Consider the following 13,978-nt stretch of genomic DNA (forward strand, 5'->3'; position numbering starts at 1 on the left):
AGTCAGTACTAAAGATGTGATGGCTGACTTGCTGCTGATCATTTCAGTGTTGGCCAGTGTTTTCTTCTTTAGATGTGTACTACATGCACTTTGTGCTAGGGTTAATCAGGTTCGGGTGTAAAGTGATGCTACCCTGGGCAGAGCTGAACGCTGCGTTTGTTGGGTGACACTGACCCCACCAGAAGCGGTAGAGTCACAGTTCGGCCAGATTACACGAAATATTGCAGAGTAGTTCCATTTTAAAACAAAATTATTCCTTCTAAGGGAATTAACTGCTTGTAACTTTTGTGATGATCTTTTCTGTTGGGCTTCTTTCATACTCTTTTTATCCAAACAAATTTAGATTTCTCGATTCTTTGGGCTGAATCTGCAGCTTAATCCGCAGGCACAGCTATCTGGTACGAGTATCAGCTTCTAAAGCTGTGCACTAATACATGCTTGGACGCCATGAGCTGAAGCAGAGCAGAATACGTTGAGGCAGCCTAGATAGAGGAACTGTGACTTTTTTTCATCCCTCTTTTGAACATTCAGTGATAGAGACAAATAAGGAAGTTTGAATGTTCTATATTTCTGACACTTTTCCTGTGGGGGAGAAATGTTATAGTTTGGTAAAGACATTGAACTAAAAGGTTTGGAATCACTGAACATGCCCAGAAATGTAAGTAATTGCTTCAGATTTCAAATGTACATGAAATAATTGCAGAACCCCATGAGAAATACTGTTGAAGTGTTCTAGGTTTGCTGTCTTTGGAAAGTATTAAGTTCATAAAATCAATGGTGAATAGTGCTACTCTTCCATTTTCATGTTATGAACCTGAAAGAAGCAGAATTAGATCTGAAGTTGCAGCTAGACAAAACGAGAAATTCAATTTTAGAAGGAGATAGCAGGTTATGTTGAAAAGTAAATTGCATTTTAGAACACTGATGGTAAAATTAAAAGCTGGATTTAAGCACCGTTGAAAATAGTAATAACAAAAAATATAACATAGACATGTTACTGTAGACTTCCATCTTTTTTTTTTTTTGTGTGTTATGACAGAGACATGAGCAGAAGTCACTACTGAAATGTATGTTGTGTACAGAGTTCATGGGATTGCAATCATAGTTTTTTTAAATAATAAACATTGATTCTTTTTTCATTCTTTATGCTTTTTCATTGTGCAGAATTTAGCAAAAAAACAGTAAATCATCTGGCATTTCTAGTTAGAATATTGTGACTGTCAGCAATTCTGTTTGTGTGTGTATCCATGGAAGAAATATACTAGATCGTGTTGTCCATTTTTTAGCTTTACAGACTCTTGGATCAGTGGTTCAATATCTATTTTGTGCACATCAGTTGCATGTTTAGCTCCAGGATAAAATGGCTGAAAAGGGGAACACGTATGGTTTTGTATCATAATTACAAGGAATGCAATGCATATCCCTGCATTAACTGAGTAACAATTACAGAAAGATCCTTCCAGTGAGCTATTTAAAATTGTTTCTTTCGTACTTCAAGATGATTGTGTACTTGTGTGAGCTTCCCCATTGGGGTGAATGTACTTGCGCCATTCAGCCTGTGCACGTCTTCAGTCTGAGCACAGTGGTCCTCTTTAAAAGCTCAAGGTAATCTTGTGAACATGAGAAATGCAGTTCATAAGAGTGAAATATATAATAAGTGAAATATATAATAAGAGTGAAAACTTCTCACATTGCAAGCATTTGCAGGATCATCTTACTTTCTAATTTAGGGAAAATACCATATTATAGGGAAACACTGTTGTTTTGCTTACATTTGACAAAATAAGAAAATCTTGGATGTGGAGGTGATGGTAGCTTGTTTTCTGACATTTTAGTTGTCATTTCTAGAAATGTTTTAACAGGGAAATGTTCCTAATGTTTGCAACAAAAGAATGGAATACTAAGAAAGGATAATTGGTACTTATTAACATTTGATATCTGCCTTAGAGAAGTACAATAGAAGTATGTACTTCTATCTTTACATTTCAAAGCCAAGATTAGTTCAGAATTTCCTGTCTCTGTATGTACAACGACTAAGTGACTACTTCAAATGAGTTTGTTGAAAGGAAAGAAAGGGGAAAATATTTTAAGATCAGTTGGGTCTCAATCTTTCTCTTGTAAGGATTCCTCGGTATCTGCCTTCTCTCTGTACCAGGTAACAGAACAAATTTTATAATTTAGAACTTAAATAGCCAGTATGCAGAAATGTAGTAGAGAATTACCTTGTGGGTTTCTCTGCTTGTTTGTAACTAGCTGATGATGGAGTGTATTAATTTGAACAGCAAGGACTACCCTGCCTTTCCTCCTGCTTTGCCTTAAGACAGTGTTCCTCAGAAAAAGTATGGAATGCTAGGTGTCTTGAATGGATAATTCCTAATATGTGCTCTATTCCTAATAGAGCAGCTTCTCTACCTTCCATAATGCAAAGAGATGATACAAGGAATCTTTCAGAGTTGATTCTCAGTAGAGGTAAACTCAGAAGAGCTAAAAACTTTTGTAAAAAAGTAGGACTGTACTGTATATAAATTCAGCCTTGTAAATCCTAGGCTGAAGATAGAGCTGCAGTTGTAAGAATCACAGCTGTGCTTGGAGATGCAGAGAATATGTACAAAGAAAATGGGTGTAAAATTATCGAAATATCTTTTACATTATAATGTAAATAAAAACAGAGCTTGTCTGTTTTTTAAATAAATAATAAATTTAAATAAATAAATTTAAATTATTGTGCTAAACAACAGATTCATTAAAATGAGTGAAAGATCCAGGGCTCACCACTGAGTACATCAGCCACGACTGTGCTACACCCACTCTCCTACATAGTCTTTTTCTTATTTCTTTCCCTTTCTTTGGACAAGACAATGAACTAGTCGGAGAATAAAAATATATACATGTTTTTTTAAGTCCATAGCCTGTAGAACAGACAAAATCCAGTGCATTTTCTTTTAGTTAAAGCTGGGGTATCTGACTGCAAAATTAAGACTGTGAGATGCCGGAGGTAGAGTGATAAAATGGGTGCTGCTGCTGATCACTGAGTGTGAAGTTCTGCTTTTAAAAATAGTAGATGAGATTTCAGAATTGGCTATACAAATTTCAGAGGAGTTAATCTTAGCTTAAAATAGTGTCATTTTTTTTTCTTTTTTAGAAACTTTTTCTTGATTTTTGGTAGGGCTGAATGAAAAGTTAGTTTATTTAGTTGGGGCTGGAAATTTGCTATAAAGACTTCTTTTCAAGTTCTTTAAAAAATCTGGTACAGGAAAATATTAACTGAAAAACACTTTCTAATATTTTTTTTGAAAAGAACATAGAATAGCAAGGTATTAAGTGTTTGAAATGTGTTTATGGATAAGTTCAGTCTCTGGGAAACTCAGGGCAAATTTGGTAAGTTGAATCAAGGCAACCAGTTCACTGTGTGTAAAAACAAAAACAGCTGTTGCAAGGTGAAGGTCACCAATATCTGAAACATTCAGAATATAAGCAAAGAAAGCAACATTAATGCAACCTATCTCTGACATAGAGTGTTAGAGTTTACATCTGCTTTTCAAAGAATACATATGATTTTTGTGATATTTTATTCAGAAATTGGTAAAGCCAAGTAGATGTTTAAATAAGGATTATATTTGGAAATTGGATTTCAATTTCCTTTTATCCAATTAATTCCCTTTTGAATTGGGGAATGTGCAAATTTCAGAGTACTATGTTTTATTTAAACTAATGCATGTCAAGAAGAAGAGCGCTGTTATGATCAATTCTTGTCGTTTGCACATCAGGACAGTCCCAAAACCAAAGCGAATAACGAGGCAGGTGACAGTGGGTGAATATTTTGTGTTCAGGTTTCACAAAGAAACCACCTGCTGCTTCAAGCTATATGAACTGTGTCCATCCAGAGACCTAACAAAGGTTGAGCTGGTGCAGCAAGGTCTCCTGTGCGCAGAAAAAGGGGAAGAGTGCACTCAAATCCACTGAAGCCTTCCTTCTGCAAAGGATGCAGCGTTTTAGTAGCCTGTTGTAGTAAACACCACTCTGGACTGGTTAGCAGTGTAACCATTGACAGTGCACGTCTCGAATGAGGAAGCCTGACGACAAATTTTTTTTTCCAGCTTGGGAGAACTAGGGAAGCATTGCAGGTTAGCCCAAGTGCATTTTCTTTGCTCAGAGTGATAAACATGCCTTATCAAGAGTATTTCACTAGTCCAGGTGCTGCAAATAGGTTTCCTCCAGAGGAGGAAGGAGAGGGCTCTTGTCTCTCTGCATACCATTTCTTAAGAAATTCTTGTGAGAAGCGAGGTAGCAGTTCTCCCAAGTGATTATTTGCTAGCTAAAAGGGATTCCTGCCCCTTAGGAGACTGGATTGCTTGTTCACTGACATGATAATTGGTAGCAGGTGCATTTTTCTACATAGCTTGCCTTTCTAGCCTTAGTGCTGGTGGAAACTATTTCTGGAAAGCCTTTCCTTTGATTTAGGTCCAAGTTAGAAAATTATTCAGTAATTTTGTTTCAGAAACCAATCTTTAATGATAATAGTCAAGCTGTGTAAGCTAGTATCAGATCATCCCTCTCCCACCCCCTCAAAGAGAAAGAGGAGAGAGAAAGAAGGAAGAGAGGATAAAAGAGGGGAGGGGAGAGGAGACGTTTCTTTTGTTCTGTCTTCTTTTTAATAATGACTTCCTTCTGGAAATGATTTTTTTCTTCAGAGGGATATCTTTTTTATCAGCTGATGATAAAAAAAATCCAAGAAATCTAAACTAAATCAGGGATTACGCAGATAATACACGCTGAAGGCCTCATCCTTCTGGAAGAAACCAGTCTTGTTCTGTTACGTTGGTAAAACAAATCCACAATATCAACAGCTCTGTGATCAGAACTGCAGTTCTTTATTTTTTTTCTTTTTTTTTATCCTTCCTGTTTTGTTTAAATACTGTTATTGATAAAATGTTCTGGAAGATCTACTTCTTTTGGTGAGTTTATGAAAAACAACTGACAGTAGTGAACCTTGAAAAAAGATTTTGGAGTCATTTTTAGAGAAAGTTTAGTGACATCTTGATGTGTCTTGGTTTTACTGTGCTTTCTTTTTCATAACTGTTCTGCTGTAGCAGTCTCTCTCTGTAGCAGTCTTCCATAAAAATAGTGTATTTGATCTGGAAATTTGTTATGCTGACATCCTTAATGTCACTACGATTGAACCTGAAAATAGTCAGGCCATTGATCTTGCATTCCAGTTATTTTTATTTTTTTTTTACAGTTCTTGCAAGTAGACTGGTAGACTGGTGTTATATGTTCGCTCTGACTTTCTGAGTTTTCATTTAATGAAAATGAAATAAAAGTTTAGAGCTTTCATTTTAAAGCTCTATCTAGAAGCAGTAGTAGCCGCCATGGTATATAAAAAGGTTTTACTTTTTGCTTTTCTGCAGATGCTTTAAATGAAACAAGAACAGAGAGGATCTTCATGTATTAAAGTTAACTCAGCTTGGTTTATCCTGAAGTATTCAGAAATAGCTTTTGGTTCCCCAAATAGGCTTTTTTTAACTGCACCCCTGCCCAGGCTTTTCTTGTTAGCACTGGGAAGGGGAGTTCTCCCTGTCACCCCATTGTGTAGGACCCACAGCACCTGACAGCCAGACATCAGGGAGAGGAGCACTGGAAGTGATTGCTTCTGCTCAGCGCCCAGAAATGCTGCTCTCCACAGAGCAGAAGCCTGCGGGCCTGCTCAAACCTGCACAACTTGCGTGTCTAGCCATAGAAGCCCTGGACAAAATGCCTAGGACAGCACCTGTGACTGCAGAAAAGCTCTGAGGTCATGGGCATCACATTCAATTTCTCTTGAAATCTCAGTGGTCTCAGGGCCAGCTGCTAGATGTTGCCCAGCCAGGAAGGCAAGCACTCAAAAAGTGGAAAGCCCACCTCATTGGACACTGTTATCTTCTTGCGAACCTTGTCATCTTCAGGCCTTTTGAGTCCTCTGCCCTGGGAACCTCCTCAGCCCAACTAGAGGGCCCTGGTTCACCCTCTGTGAGGGCTGCCAGGATAGGAGGACTCATTCCTGGGAAAGTCAGAGAGAGATCGCTTGAGATGACAGAGTGGAATAAATTGAGTAGCAAAGCATTAGCATTATGGTATGCATTTCGATACGTTGGGTAACCACAGTCCTGTGGACAGCAAAAAAATGCAGCTGTGCTTTGTGTTTTGATAAAGGAATTTGAGAACAGGTTTTGCCAAAAAAATCATCAATTTTTTTTTTATTTGCAACTCCATTTCCAGTCAGCATCATATTTCAGTCATACATTTTCTACACATTTTCAAACGGAATGTGTAGAGTTGCAATCAGACATTCAGCTCAAAAATCTGATTGTGTCTCTCTACTACATCTTTATAAACCCTGCCTGAGAGAAATATCCCTCGCTTCACAGTCGCTTAGTCATGTCACTGCTTCCGGGCGGTACATAGGTTTGTGAACAGCTGTTTTCAAGGGTGAAGTGCAGGGAGGGTAAAATTTCATCACGCGTCTCTTGACGCAGACCTCAAGAGCTCACAGAGAATGGCAGCCACTGCCATCAAAGCAGGCTGATGCGTTAATTTCACAAAAATGAGGTCAAACTAGTTTTATGGTTGTGTTGCTCTCTCTTTTTTTAATAAAAAATATATATGTAAGGAGTAAGTTCTGTTGCTTATATTCATCCGCATACAAGACTTGTTCCAAAAGTAATGCCTTCTATTTTATTGTGTTGGCCCATCGGAGGCAGGTGGTAGTGGAGGTGAAGCAGTAGAGGTTTCCAGTAAATACAGGTTTTTTAAGTGTTCCTGTGGCTGGTTACAAAGGAGGAGATTAATGCTGTTTTTCTCTAAAGCTGGTAGATTAAGTGTCACCTGTTCAGCAGGCATTTTAGAGCAAATGTTTTCTCTTAAGCTGAAAGAGATGACAGCAAAGCCAGTAACGTTCAGAATCAAGACAACACAAAACCTGTCATAGACTGGTAATCCCATGGGGTACTTACTGATGGTGTTAGTAGATTTAGGTTGTGAAATCCCCTGCAGAAGTCTTCTGGGAACAAAGCTGCTATATTCCTTATCTTATAAACAGAATAGATTGGTTGCAAGGGCCTTTCAAACATCTCCAAGTTCAGTTGCCTAAGCACTTCAAGGCCAACCAAAAGGTTAAGCACATTAATGAAGACACTGTCAGAACTGCATACTGACATGTATGGGGCATTGACCTCCTCCATTCCCACGCAACACATGGCAGCAAAGATGATGTCAAATAAATGGTATTGATACTCAAGTGTGCATCAGGGACAAGTGTGCCACTGAATTCCTCCATGTAGAAGTAATAGCACTCCTTTACATCCACTGATGCTTGCTGAATGTTTATAGAGACCAAACAGTGAATGTGAGTGTAGTGATGTGGTGGGTGGTTCATTTCAACAGTGGCGACAGACACTGGTTCACCTGTCTGGTGCATATTTTTGCAATCACCGCATGTAGGCTTTTGTTCATTGCTGCTGAAAATGCTTTGCTAATGTTTGGGAAAACAGTGTTTTGTAGCTCGGAATTTGCTCTATCAAATACTGTTATTGTGCTCTTTGTGCATGTCATTTCCATGGAAGTACATAGGGACACTCTTTTGAAGTGCCCAAGACAGTACTCCTTTATTCAGCTCAGGAAGAGCTGCCATGCACATGGCCTGCCTCGGCAACCTGTTTCAGTTCCTAACCACTCTTACAGCATGGATGTTTCCTAATGACTGGGAGAAACACTGTGTATTTCTGCCTCATCTCAGTGGATACAAGAGGTAGCTTAGCTCCATTGTCTTTACATTCTCTCTTAAGATATCTTTACACCTTGATGAGATCTGCCCAGAGCCTTCTCTCAGCTGAACAGCCTGAGCTCTCTCTGCATCCTACCTATGGGAAGATGCTCCAGCCTCTTCCTCATTTTAGAGGTCTTCCAATGGACTTTCTGCATTATGTCCATCTCTACCTTGTACTGAGGAGCCCAGAACTTCACACAGTACTGCAGCAGGGTACTTAGCAGTGCTGAGAAGAGAGAACAGCTCCCCTGCTCAAGCTGCTGGTGGTATTTTTCTTCAGGAGTTCTAGAGTCACTTTGCTGGGTCATGCTTATTTTGTTGTCCACCATAACTTTAAGGTTATTTTCTTCTGCTTTCCAGGCTGACAGTTCTCAGTGTATATTTGTGTTTGGCATTATTCCTCCCCAAGTGCAAGTCCTTGAATTTTTCCCTGTTCAGATAAATCAAATTCCTCTCAGCTAAGCTCTCTACCCTTTTCAGGGTCCCCGCGACTGGTATCCTTGCAGTTTAGTATTATGTGTGAACTTGTAGCCTCATTGCCCCTCTCATTAGTGCAGATGTTGGATAGTACTGGCTCCTGTATGGATCATGGAGTTTACTAGTAAGAACATCCAATTGGGACACGTGTCAGTGATTACAAACCTCTGGCCCTGCAATGACTTACTGAAATAATGCATTTAATTGAATGGAAGTCCTCTTAGTCTTCATTTGGTGCAAATGCAATTGCCGCTTTGGATGGTATTTTTTGTAGAATGACTGTGGTGACTTACTGACTACTGTCCTCTTCCACTTCTTACCTTACAGGTTTCTTTTGCAATAAATAAACAAAGAGATGTACTGATAGATAATTTAGACTAAGAACATGACTGCCTAAAATGTAGAGATTTATAAGGCAAAGCAGAAGGAAATTTTATCAAAAAAAATGCTGAAAATATTAAGTTGAATGTAGAAAGTGATCTTAAGTTAGTAATTTTTGGATGCAAACCATAAGAGTTAATAAATAAGCTGTATACAAATCTGTTTTTTAGGACTAAAGTAGTTCTGCAGCTGGTATGTCTCCCTTCTTCAGGAAAGGGAGAAAATCATAAGTTCTGCAAAACATATGGCTCAGTCTTGATGCTTCTCTGCATTGTCTATACTTCTCTGCATTGTTTTCTGTGTTGTGGGATTCTTGTTCAGTTGACTTGTGTGCTCCCCTCACTGCAACTACCTTGCGTACTCAGAGTAGTAAAGGTATTTCTCACCTGTTTCTTGCCCCATGTGCAAGAAATACTAGATTGGCCACAGTTTACTAGTAATTCATCTATGAACTGAGCAGGCCACAGCCATGCTTGCAGTAGGACTGCTAAGGAAGATGACAGCCTGAAGCACCCTGTGACAAAGGGCTCTTTTTAGGATGCCAACTCCTTGGTTGCAGCGTTGCTCCAGGAACCCTTCCTTCTTAATGGTTTTCCATAAAGTTCTCTCCACCCGTTTTCACATGACTTGGTTGTGCACTTCAGCCAGCTGCAAGCTGAGTGACCTTGACTTATACTTGCATTTTTTAATGCTGATTCCATGGACTTCTGCTTCGTTTCCCTAAAATCCTGCCATTTATTTTAATTGTGAAGGGTGTAATGCTTCTGCAGCTAGATCCTGCACAGCAACTGAAACAGCAGCTGAGCTTCTCATTCTTTTGTCAGCCTTTATTCAGCCCTTATTCAAAGTAATGAAGATGGAAAGACAGAGTAACAGTAATATGAATAAAACTGATATCTATTTTCTACATTAATGTTCTCAGTTATTGTGCTTTGTATACACACATTTTTCTTAGTGTACATACACTGGAAAAAAAGAATATCAGATATGCAGTGATCTTTTAAAGACAGAGAAACAGTAGTCTTCTTTTATAGGACAGTACCTAGCTGTCCAGGCAGTGTAAATATGTCTTAGGGTTTAATAAAAGTAAGTTTTTCTGATGGCAGTGTCAAAGATTGAGGTAACTCAAGGGAGCACAGGAGACAAGAACAGTACTCCTGTAGCTAGAGTTCTGTAGAGACACTGCGTGTTTTTTAGAATAACATGAGAGATTTCTTTAACTGTTAAAATAATAGTAAAATAATTTAAGCTATTGTCTTCACTACTCTTCAGAGATACTGAACTTCATTCTTTTCTGTATTTTCATTGTCAGTGTTCCTTTGTATTATTACAATATAAGCAATTAGAAATGAAAGCTATTCAAGGTGACGCTATCACTTTAATTATTTTTAGTGATACCCATGTTTCCTTTTTTCTTTTCAGGCATTAAACATTAATTGACTACTTGGAAAGAAAAAAAATAATCATGGCTTCCAACATGGCTAGCCCTGCTAACCATCTGCCATACTTCTTTGGCAATATTACACGCGAGGAAGCTGAGGAGTATCTGATGCAAGGAGGAATGAGTGATGGACTATACCTGCTTCGCCAAAGCCGGAATTACCTAGGGGGCTTTGCCTTATCCTTGGCCTATGGAAGGAAGGTTCATCATTACACAATTGAGAGAGAGCTGAGTGGGACATATGCTATTGCAGGAGGCAAATCACATGCAAGTCCTGCTGAACTCATTAACTATCATTCAGAGGAAGCAGATGGCCTTATCTGTCTACTGCGAAAATCTTTCAATCGACCACCAGGCATTGAGCCCAAAACAGGGCCTTTTGAAGATTTAAAAGAGAACCTCATCAGAGAGTATGTCAAACAAACATGGAATCTGCAGGTAAATCCAGGTGAATTTGCCATAAAGCGGACCTCAGGGCAACCTACAGCTTCCTCACTATGGGAGTATAGGGGCAGGCGCTAATCTCTGCTCTCTGATAACAGCAGCAGGACACAACAAGGGAACGGCATGGAGCTGCATCAGGGTAGGGTCTGGTTGGGTATTGAAAAAAGGCTCTTCACCAGAGGTGATAGCACTGGAACAGGCTCCCCAGAACAGAGGTCATGGCACCAAGCTGCCATATTTTGAGCAGTGTTTGGACAGCACTCTCAGAGATACAGTTCGACATTTCAGGGTCGTTAAATATGTCTAGCTATATTGGACTGTCTTTTCAGTTGAGATACTAATGTATTAAGTTACTCATTTCTTTCTCAGAAATAAAGGAAAAACCTTTTAATGTCTGTGTAGCAACTACTATTTTTTCGTCACATAAAACAAATACGTGCATGTTTTAGGTGTCCCAAAAGCAATACAATACTGGGGTTATATCTGTATATTTTTTACTGCAGAAGAGAGTTAGAATGTCTCATTATTTTGTCAGTCATTATTTTGTCTCTCTCTCAGGGTCATGCTCTTGAACAAGCTATCATTAGCCAAAAACCTCAGCTGGAGAAACTGATTGCCACTACAGCCCATGAGAAGATGCCTTGGTTCCATGGGAGGATCTCTCGGGAGGAGTCAGAGCAGCGTATCCTCATTGGATCAAGAAACAATGGAAAATTTCTGTGAGTGTTTTCCTGCACTGCTGCTGTTTGCCACTTGTGTCATTACATAGTCCACTTGAATGGATAGCAAGTGAGAATATACCCGAAGAGGTGGCTTAGCTGCAGTGAGAGAGCCTAGTCCATCATGATAGATATTATATGATGTAACTATTCCTACATTAAGCAAATGTCTCCAAAATTGGGTTTTCACTTATTTAAAGATGGGAGATGATAATGGGGAGTGTTCATTTGCTTGCAGGCGGATCTGAATTGGCTAGATTAGTGGATCATATCCAATTATTATGGCATTCAACAAAGCTACATGTTGAGTGCCTTACATCATTATAACTCCATGCAGAATTATAGGAAGAGTGGCTGACAAGTTTCCCGGCAGAAGAGGACGTTGGGGTTCTGATCAACAACTGGCTGTACATGAGCTAGCAGTGTACCTGAGTGGCCAAGGGCACTGGTATCCTGGCTTGTATCAGAAGCAGGAATTGACCAGGGAATTGATTTTCCCTCTGTACTCAGCACTGGTGAGACTGTATCTTGAATACAGTGCTCGGTTTTTACAACAAGTTGCACCAATAGAGGTTTAGATTGCATATCAGGAAGAATTCTTCATGAAAAGAGTGATTAGGCATAGGAACAGGCTGCATATGGAGCTGATGGCTTTGCCTATCCTGGAGAAATTTAAGAGACATGAGTATGTGGCGTGTAGGAGCATGATTTAGCAATAGACTTTTAAGTGGATAGTTGGTATTGATGACCTTTAAGGTCTTATCCAACCGAAGTGGTCCTGTGATCCTAATGCATGATTCTGTATGTATATATAAAATCATTGTTACTGTTATTTCTGTCTTTTGTCTTAGTAAATAGTTTCTATCTCAAGCCGCAATTTCTACCTCTATTTTTTTCCCAGTTCTCGTTATCCCGTAAGAGGAGGGGCATGAGCAAAAAGCTTTGTGATGCTTAGCTGCCTGCTAAATTAAGCCACAAGTACTAAGTGGCTGTGGTGTGTTAACCTTAGCCCACCAAGTTGCTCTCACAATCTGCCACGTCAGCTGGATGGGGAGTCAGAAAACAGGAATGAAAAGTTTGTTGGTCAACATGCGAGAGAACTGGGAAATTGTTTACCAGTTCTTGGAGAAAACTGATTTATTACCAATTAAAATTTTGATACTAAATTACAAAGACAAAAACATGAACCACTGTCGGAACACTCCCCTCCCATTTTCACAAGCTCAGTTCACTCCTTCATGCCCAACTCCTCTCCCCATCAGACAGCAAAGGGGATCAGAGTCAGGAGTTACAGTCAGTCCGTAATAGTTTCCCTCTGATACTTCTTCTCAAACTTCCTGTTGCAATGCGGGCTCTTGGCAGGCTGCAGTTCCTTCTTGATCTTCTCCTGTTAAAGGGCTACACTCTGTGCGCACAGCTGAGGGGCTGAGCAGTGCCATAGAGGTGTCTCACGGAGCTGGCTGTAACGAGCCAGTACTAACCTTGACCTGCTCAGGGCAGATCTGACCTCCTCCCACTGTGCTCCTCAGCCAAAGCCTTGCCACCAACAGCCAACACAGTGATTTACCGATGACATAAAAATACCGATAGACAGCCTGCATTAACCAGTTCTGATGCCCATAGCTGTCAGTGTTCCTGTGGTAGTGACTCTGTTTTGTGTCTGTCACTTTCTGTGTTAATGCAGACCCTTTACTAGAGTTGGTGGCTTTTTGTTGTAATCTTGTCAGGATCAGAGCCAGTTGAAATCTTCCAGCTAAACAGTTCTTCTTCTGGAAATCCTCATTTCAGAAGTTCTGATGTTTCCACTGTGACATCTTTTGCAATTCTCCCTTCTTCTCCCTGACCCACTCCCCAACCTCCAAGAAAAAAAAAGGGAAATTGGAGCTCAGAGGGCATGTCTAAGGAAGACTCACTTGGCAGACATTTCATCACCTACTGGTGTAATCTTCTTCAGTATTCATCTATCTTTGACTTTTCTATAGCTTGTCCAAGGTGAAACCTCAGAAGTGAGTACGGGGTAGATATGCTTCTTCAGTACCAACTGCTTTCGCATTACTGATTTGCCATTATTTTGCCAAGCTCATTGGCAAATTATGGAGATGGAGCCTTCATATTTTTTTATATGGGTAATTTAAATTTTAAGTCTTTTAAATCTTCCTTTCAGTGTGAGTTAATTTCTGTCATGTCTTACCTACTAATACTTTGAGCGTATCGACATCTGATTTCTTAAAATATCTCCCATCTTAATCTCTTTTCGTACTTCATGATCACTTTCACCCAAGTTTTAGTGCACCTTCATATTTTTGCTTCTTGCCCTGTTTTCTTAGGATGATGCCCTAAAAGTCACCTACTCAGCTGTTTTCTCTACACATGATAAGAAAAAAATTCTTAAAAGTTTGTGCAGCCAAAGTTTCCTGTTGTCATAGAACTCTTCTGAACACTTTCAGTAGCCCTGAAAGGTTTGATGAAAGTAGTCAGCACATAGTACATTACCACCAGCAATATCATTCCTTCTTTTCATTCCCTTGTGATTTTTCTCATTTCTTTTACTGTTTTTTGTCTATAGGAGCAAAATCTTAGCAAATTATTATTGCATCATCAGAATCATGGTATTGATCATATATTAAAACTGTCATCTTTTCCAGTTTACCTCAGGACATATTGTTTTGTATGTGGTCAGAGTGCTTCTCTGTGGACGAATAAAGAAAACTAGGT

General features: G+C 39.4%; 1 protein-coding gene across 1 annotated transcript in view; it reads left to right on the plus strand.

Moving 5' to 3' along the window:
- The first annotated feature begins 410 nt into the window (after window positions 1-410).
- The window catches only part of SYK (spleen associated tyrosine kinase), a 22,613-nt gene continuing 9,045 nt past the window's right edge, over window positions 411-13,978 (plus strand). Inside the window, exons 1-3 of the mRNA XM_010725856.3 lie at window positions 411-658; window positions 10,082-10,538; window positions 11,103-11,263. Coding sequence (XP_010724158.1) covers window positions 10,125-10,538; window positions 11,103-11,263 — 575 coding nt within the window. The 5' untranslated portion in view covers window positions 411-658; window positions 10,082-10,124. The remainder of the gene's footprint in view (window positions 659-10,081; window positions 10,539-11,102; window positions 11,264-13,978) is intronic.

The sequence above is a fragment of the Meleagris gallopavo genome, chromosome Z (assembly GCF_000146605.3).
Source record: "Meleagris gallopavo isolate NT-WF06-2002-E0010 breed Aviagen turkey brand Nicholas breeding stock chromosome Z, Turkey_5.1, whole genome shotgun sequence".
Classification (NCBI taxonomy): Eukaryota; Metazoa; Chordata; class Aves; order Galliformes; family Phasianidae; genus Meleagris; species Meleagris gallopavo.